Here is a 15,091-nt window from a genome sequence, read left to right on the forward strand (position 1 = left end):
AACTATTGACGTGCGGCCCGCGCCCACACGTCAATAGCTTTAAACAGCTGCAGCGTCGGCGCTAAGGGCCCGGTTAGCCTACGGCTGCCGGTAGGGGCCCGGTGAGCAGATGAGACGGGGCCCGATGCGGGCCCCCTCTGCCCACCGGGCCCCATACGCCAGTCACGGCCGTCATGCCCTGATGGCGGCCCTGGTCTGGAGTCTGGGATGTTTCGCTCACAGAGCATTGTCTGCACTGGATACATTGTATCAGCAGAAATCAAGACTACACCATGTTCCAAATTATTATGCAAATTATATTTTTCTTGGATGGTCGGTGCAAATGACAGTCAGTCTAATAAAAGTCATCACCCGTTAGATTATACATCGAATTTTATTGAAGAAACCTCCCAATGATAACAGTGTAATCTCCAAAATGAATAAAAACTCACAATGCACTGTTCCAAATTATTAGGCACAGTAGAATTTCTAAACATTTGATGTTTTAAAGAACTGAAAATGCTCATTTGTGGAATTTGCAGCATTAGGAGGTCACATTCACTGAAAAAAGCTATTTAACTCCAAAACCTCCTAACAGGCCAAGTTACATGATAACATAGGACCCCTTCTTTGATGTCACCTTCACAATTCTTGCATCCATTGAACTTGTGAGTTTTTGGAGAGTTTCTGCTTGTATTTCTTTGCATGAAGTCAGAATAGCTTCCCAGAGCTGCTGTTTTGATGTGATCGGCCTCCCACCCTCATAGATCTTTTGCTTGATGATCCTCCAAAGGTTCTCTATAGGGTTGAGGTCAGGAGAAGATGGTGGCCACACCATGAGTTTATCTCCTTTTATGCCCATAGCAGCCAATGACTCAGAGGGATTCTTTGCAGCATGAGATGGGGCATTGTCAGCATGAAGATGATTTTGCTCCTGAAGGCACAATTCTGCTTTTTATACCATGGAAGAAAGTTGTCAGTCAGAAACTCTATATACTTTGCAGATGCCATTTTCACACCTTCAGGAACCTTAAAGGGCCCCACCAGCTGTTTCCCCATGATTCCGGCCCAAAACATGACTCCTCCACCTCCTTGCTGACGTCCCAGCCTTGTTGGGACATGGTGGCCATCCACCAACCATCCACTACTCCATCCATCTGGACCATCCAGGGTTGCTCGACACTCATCAGTAAACAAGACTGTTTGGAAATTAGTCTTCATGTATGTCTGGGCCCACTGCAACCGTTTCTGCTTGTGAACACTGTTTAGGGGTGGTCGAATAGTAGGTTTATGCACCACAGCAAGCTTTTGAAGGATCCTACATCTTGAGGTTTGAGGGACTCCAGAGGCACCAGCAGCTTCAAATAACCTACTGCTGTTTTGTAATGGTATTTTGGCAGCTGCTCCCTTAATCCAATAAATTTGTCTGGCAGAAACCTTCCTCATTATGCCTTTATCTGCATGAACTCTGTGCTCTGTTTCAGTCACAAATCTCTTCATAGTATGATGATCACTCTTAAGTTTTCGTGAAATATCTAATGTTTTCATACCTTGTCCAAGGCATTGCATTATTTAATGCTTTTCAGCAGCAGAGACATCCTTTCTGTTTCCCATATTGCTTGAAACCTTTGGCCTGCTTAATAATGTGGAACATAATTTTTAAGTAGTTTTCCTTTAATTAGAATCACCTGGAAAACTAAACACGTGTTTTAAGATTGATTTCAGTGATCCATTGAGTCCTGAGACACAATAACATCCACGAGTTTATTTGAAAAACAAAACAATTAAATCTTTATGAGACTTAAATCCAGTTTGCATAATAATTTGGAACAGGGTGTAGATCTATACAGGATTACTGCCTCTGAATGGAAACAAGAAGAAAATGTGCAAATCGTGATAAATTGGAACATAAAAGTCTTGAAAGTTTTAGAATGTTTTTTATAGATATTAAACTTTATATAAAATCAGAAGTCCTGGGTGATGCCGCCATGCTGTTTCACTTGTGGTAGATGAAATGTCGGTTGTCGCACTCTGTCACTGTCTTTGTAGGGTCACCCCGTAGTCTGCGATGTCGGGGTCGCCCCGCATGTCAGCTGTAATTGTCGCCCTCTTTGTCTAGGTACATCACGCACTTGTGTCTGTAGAGGAGCCGCGACCTGTGACGCCGACGGCATCAGCATTTGTGTCCTAGTGAACGACGAGAAGAAAACTCTGAGCGAATGTGACGCCGGGATCCTGAAATGCCAAGGGGAGGAGGTGTCGGTGGTCAGCATAGGTCCCTGCCACGTCTAGAGGAATCCGCTGCAGTCGCCGCGCCGCCACGTCTAGAGGAATCCGCTGCAGTCGCCGCGCCTCGCTGGGAAATGTCAGCGATCCTCATTCTGTGTCTTCATCTTCTATACCAGCCACAAAATAAAATGTGTTTATACCGAAGTTTTCTCATCTTCCCTCCAGATCATCACATGCCCGGCCAGGAGGTGCATAAGTCAGTCCTACGTATAGTAATAGTGTCCGTATTGTGTACACAGGAACCATGCCGCCGTCTACTGTGCATTCCGCCAGTGCGCAAAGCTACAAAATAAGCCAAAAAGTCCCAACGAGCCATCAGACCCCGCCACTCTCCGCTCCGCACCTCTGAGGATCCGGGAATGTGTGAGGGCTAGATGATTTTTTGCGCCTGAGCTGATGTTTTCCTGATACCATTTTGGGGTAGACATGATGTTTTGATCGCCTTTTTTTGCATTTTATTGCAAAGTTCCGGTGACCAAAACCCCTAATTCTGACATTTAATTTTTCTTTTCATTACACCATTTACTCATCGGATTAATTGTTTCTATATTTTAATATATCTGACATTTCTGAACGCAGCGATACCAAATATGTGTATTTTTTTTTTATTGTTTCATTTTTAATGGGGCAAAACGGGGGTGATTTGCACTTTTGTGTTTTTGTTTATTTTTTTTCATATCTTTGAAAATGTTTTTCTTATTTTTTGCTGTATTTAATAGTCCCTTTATGGGACTTGGTTACAATCGTCTGATCGCTTGTGCTATACATAAGAGGGCTCCAGCACTGCTATGTATACAGAAAATGGCAATTTCCTATGAATGTCAGTCCTGAGCCGGCGTTCACAGGAGTATTCTTATGGTAAACACGGGGGTCATCAGCAGATCCCCAGCTGTTATAACGCCTCGTAATCACATGACAGGCGCGCCGATGGGTGGGATGAATGACTCGCTTCCGGCCGGCACCTGTTTAAATCCTGATGTCAGTGATTAATAGAGGGAGCACCGAAAGCAATAAACGCGTCAGGAGACACGCAGGGCAAGTGCAGGGTGCTGTCTGCATAGGGTCAACTGTAAGGGACTGCCCTTACCAGGATGGGAGTTTTTGGGTGACTCGGACCATTATAACAAAGAAGGATGGACAGATCCCTGCAAGATCTATGTTTGCACGAGGACGCCATCCCCTGGACACTGATATTTGGGTGAGATGTCCTAATTTTTACTATCTCACATATAAGCCACCATTAATATCAGCTGAGCACAGGCGGCCTTTTCTTAAATGTTCTTTTATTTGACATTAGTGGCGACTTTTGTCATATATTTGTCCATCTCTGTGGATTGGACATTTTGGTTTTCACGTGTTTTGATGCAGGTAATTTTACCGTGTGTGAATTTCCATTTTAATATATTTACATGAAGAAAAGCTCCTGAATTTTCCTCCTTTCCTAGGGTGACTGCAGCATCTATAGGGAAGCAGACATTACCAGTGACCCTCTGGACGGGAGAACATTCAGGAGCTTTTCTTCATGATATCACAACTCTTACCATTCACAGTCTGATAATGTCCCCAGTACAGTCCGCAGGGACCCTAGGGATGGAGGAGATACCGGAGCTTTATGCTTCTTGCTGTCACTCTCTTATCCATCATACAATGTTACTGTTATCTCTACCTCTATTCAGCCTCCAATAACACCAGGTGGAGAGTGAGCGGAACTGTTATGCATCGGTCCTGGATCCGGCTTTCCTTCCCTCACCCATGTCTGCTGAACTCTGTGGTGCTCCACATCAGGCATTGCAGATGGCCCAGTGTCCTCACATGTGATCATCTGCCTGTGCCTTTTTAAGGCTCACGAGACACCTAGTCTTGGTACTAAGACTTCTGTGTTTCTATAATCTGGCTTGCTACTTTCCGTTTGACCTGCTCAGCTGCTGTCAGCAGTCTCCTGGACATCCTCCACCTCCCTGCGGTTCCAAAATCCTGTCTACCGCCTGAGGTCTCCTGAACATCTCCCGCTTGCTTGACTGTGCTCGCCTGGACATCTCCCATCTGCTGGCCTGTTGTTTCTAGGCCATCGCCCGCCTGCCAGCGGATTCAAGCATCGTGCCTTCCTGCATTCTCCTGGATTCTCTTACCTGCCAGCGGTTTCCAAAATCCCACTTGCTTGCCTGCGGTTTCCTGGACATCTCTTGCCTACTTGCCTTAGGTTTCCTAGATGTCTTCCGCCTGCCAGCAGTTTTCAACATCCCGCCTGCTTGCCTGCAGTCTCGTGGACATTTCTCGCCTATTTGCCTTTGGTCTCCTGGATGTCTCCCGCCTGCCAGCGGTTTCCAAGATCTAGCCTGGTTGCCTGTAGTCTCCTGGATGTCACCTGCCTGCCACCAATTTTCAGCATCCCGCGTGCCTGCAGTCTCTTGGATGTTTCCTGCCTGCTTTCCTGCGGTTCCCACCATTACACCTGTCTATCTGTGGTTTCCAGTCTCTCAGCTGTCCATTTTCAGTGTGCTCCACCTAGCTGCTGTACCACCGGCCATGGTTTGTGTTCCCACCTGGACCTTGGGCTCTAAGCTCCTCACCTAGTGAGACTAACAGATAGATTGACTTTTCTGCACGTTATCACCCTCTTAGTCATCGCAGTTTGTAAATACCTTCTTCCCTGTAGATTCTGTAAACCTGTGATGATTAACAAGAGGAAAACTTTCTGTATCTCCAACATCCCTAGGGTACCTGCAACCTGTACTGGGTACGAGGGGGACGACATTAACAGACTTTGATTGATAAGAGGTGTGATAACATGAAGAAAAGCTCCTGAATTGCATCCTGGCAATCACTGGGGGCTGGAGAGATGACAGTTGTCGGCTCTTTCTTTTTCTTGCCAATTGGATCGCTCACACCCACTTGTCCCTTACACAGATACAGAACCAGGAAGATAGATTTTCCATCTTTCTCTCCAGATTCAATGGAGTGTTGAGTCAAAACTAGTGCATCTAAGTAAAATGTATCAGTTCACTGCTTTCTGCATTAGATTTATCTCTCGGGATACAGAAAACGCAGGAACACATTGGGGTTTCATAATGAATAGTGCTAAGTGACAAGAACACACAATATATACGACAAGCGGGCATGTTACACTTCGGGTTTTCTGCACACCTCGCACATCTATCCTTTATTAGGGATTATGGAAATCCTTGTCTCATTTTTATAACTTCACACAATTTTATTTTCATGATTGTACATATCGAAGGTTTATGGTTCACATGCCCCATCATGCATTAGCTCCGACTTCAGCTTTGAACACTTGATGGCTCCTAGTGAACAGAGGTTGACTGTTCTCCGTTTCCCGGAAGATCCGGTCTTGATGCAGAAGAGCCGCTCGTTGTTTTCGGGGCACTGAGGTGGGAGAAGACATAAACACTGAGACCCTGTGAAGGAGGAAGAAGAGAAAGTCTCAGTCTATGGGATCCAGGGACAGAGGAGGGGTTGCATCCATGTAAACGGGGGCGGTATGTAAGGTACCTGTGCATCGCTCCCAGTCGTAGCAGAAGTCGTACCCGCACTCTTCCCGCTTTGTGCTGCTCGTCGATAGAGATTTTCGGTCTCGCGCCCAGTTTAGGTTGACATCGTTGCAGATGCCATTATTTATGAACTGAAGTTGTTTTGTGCCCTGGCAGCGCTCCGCCAAGAAGCGACACTGGGACATAGTGACGGAGTTATCAATCCCTCCATCGTAGACGCACACATCTTCTGTGTGATGCCTGGAAAAGGACGGAAATCAAAATAAGACGCACTCTCAGCAACGTAGCTAGTACCATGGAGTATATTGAATGGAACAGACAAAAGCAAAAATTCTGCAACCTGCCATACAAGAGAATGTCCCTCCGTGCTGCACTGACTTGTGAGCCCTCACTTTATTCAATAACTGGTCCTTTTTGCTCTGGAGAAGCGAAATCCTGGACCTTCCTAATTTGAGAGAATTTACCACTACAAACACACCTAATGACGTTACATCTACACTGATGGCGGTGTAATCTATAGATAGGAGATATTCCGCATAAATCCGAATTACGCATCCCCCGAGTCTCATGTTGTGCAATTCCTTCCTTCCATTCACTGACAGTAAAAGTACTTGAAATGTAAATTTATCTTGGAATATTACCTTTATTACTGGAACATTTTTGGACCTTACTACTATATTTGTAGAAGAAGATAAAACTGTGAACGCAGACATTTTTCAAACCTACTTATTGCAATGGTCTCATAGAAAGAGAAGGTTGCCATTGTGCACCTTGGCTTTGTAATGTTCCGAAAATCAGGTGAAAAGAATACAAAAAAAAAGTTGAATAAAAAAGGAGAATATTTTGTAACAAAGTTGGATTCTAAAAGGAAGGTTTGCAAAAAAGAAAAAACAAACAAAAAGTATTGATAAAGTCTAGAACTGGATAGGAAATAAGTTATTTACTAATAAAATCAGAAAGTAATAAATAAATTGGAATGCAAAATAAAACTGATATATGTTAAAAACAGATACAATTTGGGGCCATTATTGCTTGAGTGATTGGTGTGTTTGCTGTAATATTTTCTTAATCCCTTTTCAGCCCTTAAAAAAACAAAACAAAAAAAAAAAACAGCAAAAGGTGGTTGGTTGATTTTGCTGTATTCGTATGAATCGGAATTTTTTTTTGAAAATTTGTAACCAATTCGATTTCATATGAATCAATTTGCTCATCTTTATTCTTAAGAAATTTGTTGCATCTCTGCCCGTCTATGGGCCAGTAGTTCCGAGATGCCTTAGGTAAGCCTTGCAGTTTCTGCTAATTTCTGGTATATAAATTTGGAAAGTTTATCAAGACAATTAAGCTCAGTGATTTTTGTTTTGTTTTTGTGGAGAAATTTAAAAAAATGGAAAAAAAATATATAAAAAGTGGCTATTGTTTGCACAAATAAAGGTGTAACTTTTTCCATTAATATTTCACACTTGCCAAAAGTGCCAATTTTGTTGTAGCAGCTAGAATGCCAAAGGGTGGGATAAAGGTACGTCGTGCCCAAATGTGGGTATTCTTGGGTGGTTTTAGACTTGGCGCCAAGTGTTTTATCGACAGGATTTATAGGGAGTTTGAGCCATGACATGTGCTATATGTATGTCACAATGTACAAAGACATCCTGTATGTGGAGCCTGGAAGCACTAATACCATAGTACCGCTACCTGTGCGGCTGCGCTGGGCTCCTTACCCACAATCCTCATCTGGTGACATGCAGACACACTTAGAACCCACTTGCTTTTCTCCTGGGTTGCAGTCCCCTTGAGATGTCTTTCGTTGCGCTATATAAGGGAAAAGATCATTGTCAGACATGGCTTAAGGTGATGATCAGACTCACTACATACAGATTTATAGAGTCACCACTAGGGGGAGCTCACTACATAGATTTATACAGTCACCACTAGGGGGAGCTCACTACATACACATTTATATAGTCACCACTAGGGGGAGCTCACTATATACAGATTTATACAGTCACCACTAGGAGGAGCTCAGTACATACAGATTTATACAGCCACCACTAGGGGGAGCTCACTACATACAGATTTATACAGCCACCACTAGGGGGAGCTCACTACATACAGATTTATACAGTCACCACTAGGGGCAGCTCACAACATACAGATTTACACAGCCGCCACTAGGAGCCTGTAGTCTGTGGAGGAAGGTGCTGTTTTGTGTGCTCCAGGAGAGTCACCAATTTTTTTTCACCCAGGAATTCCCCCCCTCTCTGACCCAGGAAAGAGAGGGGTGTAGTGGATGGACTGTGGGGCTGAGTCCCCGTCTCCCACCCCTCGGTCTAGGCCGGCGAGGGGTGGGAGCTCATTGCTACCGGCAAAGAGGGTCACCAGATCCAGCAAGGCCCAAAACATGGTGGTGCCCAGGAAGACCCAGGAGGGCTGCAAAGCCCCTAAGGCTGAGGTGAGGGCCACTGCGGTGTCTCCTCCCGGAGGTGAGCGGAGTACTCGCAGAGGTGCAGCGACGGCAGTGCCGAAGGATTGGGGCACTAGGGCCGCACGGGAGCCGGTTACCAGCTATGGCTCCCGCGTCCATGCGTACCTCAGCGAGCATGAGGAGACTGGGAATACCCTCAGGAGACTCCGGGAGGAGATGAAGGAGGTGAGGCAAGCTGCAAGCAGAGCCTCCCGCACAGAGAAGTCTGCCCTAACAGCCAGGATATCCAGCCTGGGGATCTGCATTGAGGGCATGGAAGCCCGGAGAGCGACGATATTGATTAACAGCGGGCCCTTCCGGGAAAAGCTGGAGAATGAGGACCGATTCCACAACATGGCTGCTGCAAAGGAGCCAGAGGGGTCTCGGCGTCCGACCCAGGTGGAGGAGGTGGACCATGAGGAGATGGAGGAGGCACCGTACCCACCTGGGGGCTTGGTAAGTGATCTCCAGGCCACACACAGCGGGATAGATCCAGTGCAGGTCGCACTCCCATCAGACAATAGCATTTCAGAGGATGATGGGGGTGATGCGGATGATAGCAGCAGCGATAACAGCAGCAGTGGGGGTTGCCTCGTCTTGCAGCAGATCCGTCAGCTAGAGTCCCCAGTAAATTATGCCCACCTGAAGTTTGGGGATGAGGTCTGCGGGGACGAGGCAAACAGGAGGGGGAAAAAGAAAAGCAAAAAAAGGAAGAAAACATCGGAGGAGAGGTTGGTGTTTGTCCCCCTTCCTGGGACCCCCCGATCCCGCTGTGTGGAGCCCGCTACCCACCCCGGCCCGGGACCTGCAGTGGGTCCGGTGCGAGGGAGCGGGGAGAGTACAAGTCATATGGCGCAGGTCGCCGTCTCTGCTCGCGGTAGCAGAGGGGGCGAGAGTGGGCATGCGGCTGCAGAGCCGGACAGTGTGCATGGTCTGGAGAGTGGCCCTGTGGCGGGCAGTAATAATATCTGTGGAGGTGTCCTGGCCCGATCCTCTGTGGAAACGGGGGACGGCCTGGCGCCTGCTGCACCCGCTGACGCTCGGGGGGTAGGGGCTGTGGGTACCTTGCCGGTGGTCACCGCTCCCCGCAGTGTTGGCGGTGCGCTGTCAGCCGGGGCCGCATCATCGGCGGCGTGTGCTGTGGTGTCGGGGTCCCCCACATGCAGATCCGATGCTGGGTCAAAGTCCGGGACCCCGGCACCGGTTATCACTTCGGGTGCAGCTGTAATGGCTGCGGTAATGCCGGTACGGACCGCATCCTCGCCGGAGAAAGTCGCACCGCCGGGGTCCTCTGCATGTGTGTCACCTGTATCTGTGGGGGACCCGGCGGTGAAGTGCACACAGGAGCGTGGAGATGGTCTGCAGGAGAGGCTGGAGCAACAGTCTGCAGCTGCCAGCACATGCTCTGCTGAAAAGCAGGGTGTGGTAATTAAACCCTGCAGTATTGATCTTAAAGGAGCAGCTGCACTGCAAATAGCAACAACCCCAGCAGAAAGCAGAAAAAAAAATGCAAATAAAAATGTAAATAAGAATGGAAGTGGTGCAAGTGGTGTGAATAGTGTGTGTGATAATGGTGACGGGTCAGGTGTTGGAAGGGCAGTTTCTGCTGGAGGTATGGTTGGTGTGAATGGTGCCAGTGCGGGGACTTATACTAGTGAAAATAGTGAGGCTGAGGTAAGGGAGGTGGAGATGGTTGACTGTGAGGTTGAGGGTTCAGGGAATATAGGGGCTGGTCCATCGTCCCCCTCACCTGCAGCCGCCATTAGTTATGCGGCTGCTGCCGCTGGGGTTCCACAGGGGTCTTCCTTATCTCCGGACCCAGGGAATGAAGCTTTTCGCCACCGATTCCTGGAGGCCCTCAAAAAAGGGGAGCGGACGATCAATGTAGAGGGAAGAGAGGTGGCGTTGTCCTACTGGCTAGATAAGTTTGGTCTAGCTGCCTTCCAAGAGAAAAGGGGGGGGAGACCGTGTGGTCCCTCCCGACAGCCGGGCAGGGGGTCTCCAGGAGAAATGTGGTTCGTCTTCGCTGGAGGGGCGATGAGGCGTGTCCATCCAGGACAAATGTGGTGAAGCTCCTCATGAAGATGGACTTCAGGGCTATTGACATCTTTGCTCTGATACATCCTTTTGGGACCTCCACCTTTGATATCAGCTTTGTTCGGCCGGTGGGCTTGGAGCTCTTTTGGTCGAATTATGAGCTGGTAAAAGAGGAGTCCGGCTGGCGAGGGTTCGCCGAGAAAGCAATTTCTCGCCACAGTGGGCCGAAGAAAGTGACCGTTTTAACATGTAATGAGTCTCTTTCTGGCGTTGACATAATGACCTGGTTGAGTCGGTACGGCGAGGTTTTGGAGGTCCCTAAGAAGAACCGGGACGATTTTGGTATCTGGTCAGGAGGCTGGACCTTCATGGTAAAGTTGAAGCGTTCAGGTGGCACTGTCACCCACATCCCTTCCTCGGCTTTTCTGGGAAGGGATCGGATTCTGGTCTTCAACCAGGGGCAGCCGAAGGTATGCCACAGGTGCGGTGATCCTCGCCACTTCAGCGCGGGCTGCAAGGTGCAGAAATGTGCCTTGTGTGGCGAGGTAGGTCACCTCGCCGCATCCTGTGGTGTCATTCGATGTCACCTGTGTGGTGATCTAGGTCACCCGTTCAGCCGCTGCCCTCGTTCCTTCTCTAATGCCTTGGCCAGCCGGGCGGAGGGGAGCCGTGAGGAAGTTCCTGGCGGTGCAACTTCTGCAGAGGTTGGAGGTGGTAGCGGGGGAGGAGCTGAGGGGCCGATGAGGAATGGCAGGGCTAGGGGCCCCTCTTACCAGCGGAGGCAGGCAAGGCGTCAGGAGGGCAGGGGGCAGGAGGAGCCTCGGGGAACTGGGGTAATGGCTGCCCCCTCCTCCGAGGCGACGGCCCATGTCACTGAGGCCCCGGGGGAGGAAGCGGTGAATGAGGAGATCAGACGGATGGAGAATGAGGAAGTGGCTGATCTCTCAGATGCCTCTCAATATGAAAGTTTTGATGAGGATGGAGGGGAACAGCCAAAAGAAATGGGTGACAAGGTTACCAAGAGTGCCAAAAGTAAAAAAAAGAAGAAAAAAGGTGGAAAATCTTCTTCCCTGACCAAGGTGCCTAAGGAAGGTCCCACCGAGTCCCCTCTGATCCCCCTCTCCAACCGGTTCCAAGCCCTTGATGACCCTGCTGAGACGGGAGTCGGGGGTGAGGTTCCGGAGGTAACATCGGGAGGGCCTTTGGGAGGCGGGGAAGTCCCTTCTCCAGGGGGTGTGTCTTCCTCGGGAGGTGGGGACATCTCTGGGTCCAGAGACGAGAAAGAGGTGGGAGGGATGGATACCTCCGTCTCTGTGAAAAGAAAAGGGGGGACTTCATTGTCCGTTGATGAACGGGCTAGGAAAATGGGTGGGGGGAAGAAAAAGGCCATCTAACTCGATCACTCATAATGGCGGCACCCACCCCGTTGACTCTAGCGACCATTAATGTCGCTAGTATAAAGTCTGATGCGGCTAGATTTGCGGCCTTTGATTTTCTCACTCGATTTGAGGCAGAAATTTTGTTTTTGCAAGAGACCAGGCTTATGGATATGTGGGGCATACGCAAGGCGGAGAGCGAGTGGAGGTGCGGGTCTACGCACTGGTCTCTTGCGGCCGAGCCGTGTAGCGGGGTGGCAGTCCTTTTTAAGACTGCATCGGTTGAATGCTGGAGAGTTATCGAGGTAGAAATGGGGAGGTGCCTGGTCTTAGACGTCTTCATGAGGGGACAGGAGCTTCGGCTCATTAACATCTATGGTCCGCAGTCAAAGTGGAACCGTAAATGTCTCTTCCTGAAGAATAAGCCCTATCTTTTTACGAGTCGACAGGTGGTCTTTGGAGGTGATAGGGGAGGCTCCAGTGACCGGCTGGTTTATGATAGTAATACTCTTAATAGCATAGCTAGTGACGCTCGCCTGGTGGATGTCCACATCCGGCACACCCCAGGTCACTGTGGTTTCACCTTTCATAGAGGTAATTGTAGGTCTAGGATAGACAGGTTTTTTTTAAAGGAGGAAGCCATCTCTTCAGCAGTGTCCGTTGTTGAGGTGGAGTTCTCCCTCGGATGGGATAGTACCCCCCGGATGGGAAGGGGACTATGGAAGCTGAATTCGTCCCTCTTGGAAGAAGCAGAGATAAGACAATCCTTTGAGGACTTTCTTCAGAGCCAGGTACCGCTTTTGGATCTCTGTAGTGATAAGTCAGAGTGGTGGGAGATGTTCAAAGATCGGGTTGCGAGTTTCTTCCGCCAGCTCTCGAGCCTCAGGAGCCTGAGCAGGTACCGCCTGTGTCAGGAACTGAGGAGGAAACTCGAACATCTCGTCTCGGCTGGAGGTGACCGTGAGGAGATCTCCAGAGTGAAGTCTTTACTCAAGAGGTGTCAGTACGATAGGCACACATCTTTGGTTTTTGAGAGGGATTTCGGGAGGTACCGCTCGCCTGACCCCTACAGAAACTGTAAGATGTCAGTGAGTTGTAAGGTGGTGACAGGTTTGGTCGACGATACGGGTTCCCTGAAAAGATCCAAATCAGGGATCCTGGAGGTGATCAGATCTTTCTACTCACACCTCTTGGGGAAGAGGGATCTGGATCGGAACATGATGTCGGCTTTCCTGGCCGAGGCCATCCCTGAGCCAGGGGATGACCCCTCGCTTCACGTTTTGACAGAACCAATCGGGGAAGAGGAAGTGCGACTGGCCATTGATGGGCTTCGGCCTAAGAAATCGCCAGGTCCGGATGGCTTAACATCCGAGTTTTATAAGACCTTTAGGGACTCCTTGGTCCCTCTCTTGACTGAGGTGTTTAACGAGTGTCTCTCCTCGGGCGCTCTTTCCCAGTCGATGAGGCAGTCTGCCCTGATTATCCTGTCAAAGGGTAAGGACCCGTCCCGTATTGAGAATTGGCATCCCATAGCGCTTCTCAATACGGACCGGAAGGTTCTGGCAAAGGTGCTGTTCAAACGGCTGGTGAAGTTTGCACCCCGGCTTCTTTCGGGGGCCCAGCACTGCTCTGTTCCAGGCCGCAGTACGTTTAGTGCTGTGCTCGGTGTCCGAGAGGCAGTGGAGCAGGGCAGGGCAGGTCACTGGAAGGGGTACTTGCTGTCCTTAGACCAGGCGAAGGCTTTTGATCGGGTTAACCATGAGTACTTCTGGTCCGTCCTTCTGAGGTACCTGGGGGGTTTGTAAATTGGCTAAAGATCTTGTACACGGGGGCAGAGACTTTCCCGCTCGTGAATGGTTGGTCTGGCCGCCCTTTTGAGGTTGGGTCTGGGGTCCGCCAGGGCTGTCCATTGAGCCCGCTGTTATACGTGTTCGCGATAGATCCCCTTTTAAGGAGGATTGAGCGTGGGCCGTTGGCGGGAGTCAGGATGGACCAGGTGGCCCCGGAAGCCACTCTGAGGGTGGTAGCGTATGCCGATGACGTCTCCCTTTTCGTGTCCTCGGGTGAGGAGGCGGAGTGGGTCATGTCTGAGGTTGATCGCTACTCGGAGGCTTCTGGGTCCAGAATTAATCAGGAAAAGTGTGAGAGTCTCTGGCTGGGAGGGGTAGACCCTAGTTTTGGTCTCCCGGACACTCTTCCAGAGCCCCAGGCATCGGCAAAAATCCTAGGCATCGAATTTGGCCCTGGGGACTACCCCCAGCAAAATTGGGAGGGCAGACTTAAGATCGCCGCCCAGAAGGTGGACCAATGGAAGGGTTGGTCTTTGACCCTGAGGGAAAGGGTTAGCCTGATAAAGGGTTTTTTGCTACCCTTGTTAATATACCTGGGCAGCGTCTGCATGTTGCCAGAGCCGCTCTGGACACGGGTCTACAGCCTGTTTTTCCAGATGTTATGGGGAAATAGGCTGAACCTAGTCAAGCGGGAGGTCACATATCGCACAAGGAGACTAGGAGGGTTGGGTATGGTCAATCCAGTGGTGTTTCTAATAAACACTTTTGTCAACACTAACATCGCCAACCTCTGGTCAGAGAGGGCTCCTCCGTGGGTATTCTCCTGCAGGGGATGGCTTCGGCCCTTCTTCCAGGAATGGGAGACAGGAGGGCAAGTGAAGGACCTGCGCACACCGCACGGGCATCTCGTGGCTAACGCTACCCCGGTCCTGAAGGTGATCCGCCGGTGGGGTCTGGGAATGTGGGAGATCAGGACCATGTCGAGGAAATTCCTTGACAGGAGGGTTCTGTTGACCCATTTCCAGAAGCCTCTGGTGCTCAAAGATTGCCCAAGTCGGGATCTGGAGGGTGGGCTGAGGTTATTGAATTCTACACGGGTCCCCTTGAAGTTTTGGGACTTGGCTTGGCGCTGCTTCCATGGGAAACTGTACCTAAGGGACAACTTGAAGTGTAGGAACTCCGATGATCGGGGTTGTCCCCGTGAGGGGTGTTGCGACACGCTGGAAAGCATGGAGCACTTCCTCCTTCAGTGTCCTTTTAATACAGGGGTCTACAACAGGGTGGGTGCTTCCATAGGCTGGCCTCGGCTGGCACACCTTTCCTATACGGAGTGGGCGTATGGGGCATTCGGATCCCTGGGTGGCCGAGATCGGGGCACTTTATTTCTAGTCAGTTTAGTCGTCAGGTTTTACACGTGGAACGCACGGTGCTTAGTGTCAACTCAGCAGAAAATCCTCCCCCGGGACGAGGTTGTTAGGAACATTCTGGGTGCCCTGGTGAAGGTGCGCTCTCTGGAGTATGAGAGGCTAGGTGCAGCGAGGGCCTCTCTTCTCTGGAGAGGGTTCTCATTTAATGTACCTAGGGCTTAGATAAGCAGGTAAGTGATAGGGACAGGTAGATAGCCTCAGTAGGGACAGGTAGATAGTTAGGGAC

At 49.6% G+C, this 15,091-nt stretch overlaps 2 protein-coding genes across 4 annotated transcripts in view; one reads left to right on the forward strand and one right to left on the reverse strand.

The window, feature by feature from the left end:
* C7 (complement C7) overlaps positions 1-2,412 on the forward strand; it is a 112,819-nt gene extending 110,407 nt beyond the window's left edge. The window contains exon 18 of the mRNA XM_069745906.1: positions 2,099-2,412. Coding sequence (XP_069602007.1) covers positions 2,099-2,271 — 173 coding nt within the window. The 3' untranslated portion in view covers positions 2,272-2,412. The remainder of the gene's footprint in view (positions 1-2,098) is intronic.
* A 2,978-nt stretch (positions 2,413-5,390) lies between these two features.
* C6 (complement C6) overlaps positions 5,391-15,091 on the reverse strand; it is a 105,749-nt gene continuing 96,048 nt past the window's right edge. For all 3 annotated transcript variants that reach the window (XM_069745909.1, XM_069745908.1, XM_069745907.1), the window contains 3 exons: positions 7,493-7,583; positions 5,779-6,017; positions 5,391-5,684 (listed from right to left, as the gene is read on the reverse strand). In XM_069745909.1, the coding sequence (XP_069602010.1) occupies positions 5,509-5,684; positions 5,779-6,017; positions 7,493-7,583 (506 nt within the window). In that variant the 3' untranslated portion in view covers positions 5,391-5,508. The remainder of the gene's footprint in view (positions 5,685-5,778; positions 6,018-7,492; positions 7,584-15,091) is intronic.

The sequence above is a fragment of the Ranitomeya imitator genome, chromosome 1 (assembly GCF_032444005.1).
Source record: "Ranitomeya imitator isolate aRanImi1 chromosome 1, aRanImi1.pri, whole genome shotgun sequence".
NCBI classification, from domain to species: domain Eukaryota; kingdom Metazoa; phylum Chordata; class Amphibia; order Anura; family Dendrobatidae; genus Ranitomeya; species Ranitomeya imitator.